General features: G+C 36.9%; 1 protein-coding gene across 1 annotated transcript in view; it reads right to left on the bottom strand.

Moving 5' to 3' along the window:
* The window catches only part of LOC135101404 (dual specificity protein phosphatase CDC14A-like), a 45,937-nt gene that overhangs the window by 1,960 nt on the left and 37,977 nt on the right, over positions 1-6,000 (bottom strand). Inside the window, 1 exon segment of the mRNA XM_064005339.1 lies at positions 1-2,774. This exon segment is cut by the window's left edge and continues 1,960 nt beyond it. Coding sequence (XP_063861409.1) covers positions 2,254-2,774 — 521 coding nt within the window. The 3' untranslated portion in view covers positions 1-2,253.

The following is a 6,000-nucleotide window of genomic DNA, read 5'->3' as shown; positions in this document are numbered from 1 at the left end:
AATGATAGTAACCAATGCTTAATTCTCTCTTATCTGACAGTATAATGAATACAAATATCAATGACTCTTACTTTTGATACCATTAATACAGGTAACTTGGTTCATCAAGCTGTTAATCAAGTGCCACAGAAATTATGAGTGCATATACACATCTGTGCTTCAAACAAAATCATTAAGTTGATGAATAAATGCATAGTGCATGAGGTGAAGAATTCATTATCTTATACATATATTAAACAATTAATAATAAATGTATTGTTTATCACAAGACACTATATTTTTTTTCTTTTTTCACAAACTAAGATGATTAATGGAAGCACAATGAAAGAAAATAAATTAGTCTGGCAATGTATAAGGTTGGTTCATGTGATGCTACTTCTTTCTTCACACTCAACATGGTTTATAAACTGCCATCAAGGCAAAACAACAATTCTTAACATTACATTAAAAGAGTAAACTGGAGCAACAAGGTTTAATCAACAAAAATTATTCTAATGACTGCAATAACTTGAACAAACTTTAAAACATTTGTAAATCTGCTCCACTTGAAATATTGTTGCACCTGATGACAGCACTTGACTACATACTGGAAAAAACTGAGTAGCAGACCATCTGCTGATGATTCCAATTCTGATAACTTTTTAATGTTTTCAATTTGGCAATCTTAATTTTCCTTCATAAAAGGCAACTCCAAGGGATACTGTATAGGAGCTATGAGCCTTCACCTCTTTGAGACAAGACATTAAGTTGACTACCCACCATTTCAAGGATATGTCAACCAGGTAGTTACATATAAATAAAGATGGATAAATAGTATGGAGAGCTTTACTGATAAGTCTCCCTTGTCAGAGCTAAAGTTAGCAATCATTAAATAATGAACTACTGTAATTTCTAGAACCATATATGGCCTTAAAATGGTAAGAGTTAAATATCTTAAACCTTCAATTTTTGCTAGCCTGTCAATTTTGAGCTTCATCATTTAAAAACTGTTTCCTCACTGTATAACATTGAACTTAATAAATCAATGACAGCATGTCATCCTATACCACTGGAGGATGCAATTAAAATTATGTGCATCCACTTTCCTCAGTGTGAGAAATTAGGTGAAAATAATGATGATGAGGATGCATAGATCAACTCAATTCAATAACTGATATTTCAGTTACTGTAACTTTGTCAAAAGCAATCAATAGCTATTGTCCATGTGTGTGTGTGTGTGTGTGTGTGTGTGTGTGTGTGTGTGTGTGTGTGTGTGTGTGTGTGTGTGTGTGTGTGTGTGTGTGTGTGTGTGTGTGTGTGTGTGTGTGTGTGTGTGTTTAAAATTAAATTATTGTAATGTTACTGTGAAGAATTAATATCTACATAATTTGTACACCAACATGGCACAACACTTTGCTAACAAGACACCAGCCATACATACATCTGATTTCTATTATATGTATAGTATAAATATTTCAGTTAAAATGTTTTCTTTGCCTTTACAAAATTTTCATCATCAGAAACTCCTCTATAACTATAAAAGGCCATATATGATATTTCTCTCTCTCTCTCTCTCTCTCTCTCTCTCTCTCTCTCTCTCTCTCTCTCTCTCTCTCTCTCTCTCTCTCTCTCATAGACACACACACACACACACACACACACACACACACACACACACACAATCGATGCATTCTAAAACCCTCTGCATTTTTCTGGTAGTCAAATGAACAGTTTTTTTTTTATGTACAAACGTTTTACAGTAATTTGATAACAAGTTAAGATAAACAAAACACACAACATACTGTCACTCACTGATATGGTGTCGTGTGCGACGTGTAGCAACTGCACCAGAGACTCCTATTCTCTTACGTTCATCATTCCAACTCCTCAAAGTGGCACTCTTGTCACTTGGAGGGTCATCAGGCAGTGTCCTGATTACTTTGTAGGTGCTCTTTTCCTTGCGTATGGTGTAGTATTCTGTAATGTGAGTTTGGGAGGCTTTCTTTTTGCCTCCATCTTTAGTGTTCTTTTCTGGCTTGCTCTTATCAGAGACATCACTCCCAGGTACAGGCTCTGGACTCGTGACTCTACTACGGGATTTCCTTGTTTTAAGGCTCCTCCCAGGCTCCCTATTGGATGGACTATGTGACCGTTTTTTCAACCCACCACCATTTTTCTTACCTCCCATATCACGAGTAACACTTCTACCAGATCTACGAAAGTTTGCTCCAAGAGCACTTCTGGTTCCCTTTCTCTCTACTGATGTGGTTCGCTTCAACTCTGGGGGAGCTGATCGAGACATTTTGCCCTGCCTTCTAGCCCTGCCCTCTGGCACAGGCGTAGGTGACCAAGATTTGGTAGTACTTTTGGTACTCTTGGTAAAGTGCCTGACCTCTGGTGAAGCACTTTTTCCCTCGGGAGTGGAAGAGCTGGACAAGATCTTATCCTCTTCGTTACTTGGGCTGTCTGCAGTGGCATCCGGTTTTTTATCATCACTGGAGTTGGCTGTGGAAGCTTGCGGCTTGCTGGGTGTGTCGGAGTGGGAGGCGGCGTCCTCGGTGGAACCAGACTTGCAGATGGCAGTGCCTCGATATTTCTTGTCAGAAGTTTTGCTGTGGTTGTTGGTGAAGACGGAGGTGTTGGTGTCAATGGAAGATGGTGATGATTGTGGTGATACTGTGGCTGCTTCTGAAGCTTTCCTGTTAATCTTGCTTTTTGTGGTGGTGGGCAGTATTGGTAGTCATCTGACGAGGGCAGCTTTCGAGGAGCGGCTGGTGATTGTGGTGGTGTTTCTGCTGTTGGGAGAAAAAAAAAAGCTAAGTGAGAATCATTTATAGTCTATTAGAAAAATATTGACAGATAATGAAATTGATCACTTACATAATTCATACATAAGGCAACACTAGGCCAATCTCAGTACACACACACACACACGCACACACATACAGAGTGCTCATGTTTTGCATTATGTGGGTTTCCCAATTCTTAACTTTGTGTCAATACCCATTTTTCCCCACCCATTCCAAGATTTTGTACTTGCAGAGATAATTTTGCATTTACTCTCTCATTATATGTCACACCAAGTCAACTTGATGTTATTACTTAGTGTCTTGAGAAGTAGGAAAGCCATATTTACTATTTCATCAACTATAATCACTGACACTTAACATGTGAAGTATTTACTTCTTCCTTTTTTTTTTTTTTTTTTTTAGTTTCTATTGTATTAAATTTGCTCTTTGAAAATGCTGAAAACTTTTTTCAACATACATAAAGTTGAAAACAACAAAGAAAAATATGTGGGGATTATTGCAGAGTAGTCATGGCTCTGGCATTGTGTGAATGGTGAGGTGGTGTGGTTTTAAAATGCGTTTAGGCACCAAGCCTTGTTAAGGCTTTACATTTACATGCCACAAACATAAATCTTTTAGCTCTTTTTACTTTTTTTTTCTCTTCACCAGAAATAAACAATATGAGCATTTTCCAAATATATTTTAAAACATTCCAAAGAAAATTATAAAAGTTCCTCTCAGATACCCACAAACCTGCCAAGGCACAATACAAACAATACATTCACTTCCTGCCGCAGCCCATCCAAATATACAGATCTGCTTTTTTTTTTTTTTTTCTACTTGAGTAATTTACCAGTTTTTATTGTGATGTATAAGTATCACAATATGGGCGAAAAAATATACTGTAGATCTAAATGTAGTGTGATGAACACACACACACACACACACACACACACACACACACACACACGTATTTAAAAAAAAAGTAGAGCAGAAAGACCTGTATCCTGAAGGGAGAGAAAAAAAAAATAAATAAATAAATAAACAAATAAAAAGGGACCAATGAAATGACAAGGGACCACAAGGCACATCTAGGGACCTCACTGAACACCTGCAATGATGTTAGTGCCTGTATTACTATCTGCTACCATATACCTATTAACATTAAGGCTTTGCAGGGTAGAAGCCATGTACTTCTCTTACATTTTACAGATACACTTCTATATTTTTAGCACAAATGTTTAGGCAGTGAGGGAGGATGAATAAGATGCAAATGATGTGACTCATGCCTCCTTGAGGGGTTGCCATGCCTGAACCTGTAATGGTTTTGCATTCATCTCTATGAAATTCAGTCCTGAAACATGGTTTTGGATGTAGGTATTTCAGTTTGTTTTGAGCTTATTCATACAGATCATGCAAACAACAGAAACACTTCTTCCCATTCTCAAGGTCACTGAAGACAACTTTGCTATTGTTGAGCTTACTCATTCTATATCATTACTTTCATCTGGTTTATAACAACACAATCAATAATTTTTAAAACTTTTCACACCAAGAAAATGACTGCTTTTTCTAAAGACCCAAAAAACAGAATATGGTTTAAATTTAAGAGTTGCAAAGAAATATGAAAAATTTAAGTACATGTTGGAGTTACTAGAGAAAAGAATTATTCTCTCCATATAGTCTTCCTATTTCAAAACATTACATTTGTAGAGCATGACATAATCTAAGCTAGAATTACTGTTTTAATTGAACATAGAGTATTACAGATGCATAATACTGATTAATAAAAAAATGTACCATTATAATTTTGATGCTTGTACATTTCTGAGATACAGAACTACAGATGGAGAAAATTTAAAGATAATGACAGAAAGCAAAAGGAAAGGCCTCTGTGATCATTGCAGCTTATGACAGGAGTCTGGCTGGGATTTTTACACTAGTGATGACCTTCAGCAATTTTCACACAAAATCACAAGGAATAGTTATATCTCTAAAATATGTATAAGCTCAAACAAGCAATACACAAACACACTCACACTCACTTTAGAGGTGTCTATGTCAGGTATTCCAAGTGCATACACTTAAGTCATTCCACTTGAGAGTATGCACCTGTGTAATCTCAATTAATTGCAAAAGAAAGTTTACTTAAGCAATTCTGCTCCTCTCCTCACTACTCCATGCCAGGAGATCCTTCCTTGTCATTTTCTTCACACCTCATCTTAGTCCTTTTTCCCCCCATTCCCTATACTCTCAGTCCTCTATACCCATACCTCTAGCATCACGATTAACACATTCTTTGCACAAATTCTATGCTCTACTTTCTGCCACTTGCTTTTCTCTCCATTGTTAAAAATAATTCATTTTCTAAGTTGAATTTTGTACAAATTTAAATGACTATCAGAAGTGAATGTTATGAGGATTTTTGAGAAGTAGATAGTTGCAATGCATGCAGAGACAGCAAAATAAAATGCTTTCTCTCTCTCTCTCTCTCTCTCTCTCTCTCTCTCTCTCTCTCTCTCTCTCTCTCTCTCTCTCTCTCTCTCTCTCTCTCTCTCATTTGTTAACATTCATCCCTAATGAGGTGTACTGTTGAACACTACACATTCCATTCTGTTATATCTTACAGTATATTTACTTCTCACTGCCCATCACCCAGTAGAGTAATGACCTAATCTTCGACCAGCACCATGATGAATCAGCCTTCCAACTTGTGTTTACAGAGGCATGGGATAAATCAGTGCCCTGGAATGATGGAGATGACTCCAATCATTCATAGCCACTGAAATGTCACCTTTTCCAGAATTGATCCACATGCATGAAAGTACATGTGCATGTAGGTACATCATACTTCCACATCTGCAACAGTTTTGTTCTGACTTTTAATAAAAGACTTCCACTTCATTTTAACCAGCTTTCTTCTTCCTTCTTCCAGGAGACAAATCTTGCAGAAGAGTAAAAGTAAGAAGGCATACTAAAAAAATTATTTCTTTCATTTCAGCTTTTCAATGAGCACAGTTGCACTGTCTTTCCCCACAATACTATTTTGCACTGCTACATCATGAGTTGCATTACACAACCCCATCTTACATGGCACTTTTTGTCCCACCATTACACAACCACACAGCCATGATCTAACACTAATTATTTCAAACACTATATGGTTCTTTGCCACACCAACATAATACTGACTGTCAGTCCCTAAGCCAATTAACACTGCAAGTTGTCTCTG

Source organism: Scylla paramamosain, chromosome 6 (genome assembly GCF_035594125.1).
Source record: "Scylla paramamosain isolate STU-SP2022 chromosome 6, ASM3559412v1, whole genome shotgun sequence".
Taxonomy (NCBI): Eukaryota; Metazoa; Arthropoda; class Malacostraca; order Decapoda; family Portunidae; genus Scylla; species Scylla paramamosain.
The sequence above is the reverse complement of the archived record's forward strand: the minus strand, read 5'-3'. Positions and strand labels throughout refer to the sequence as shown.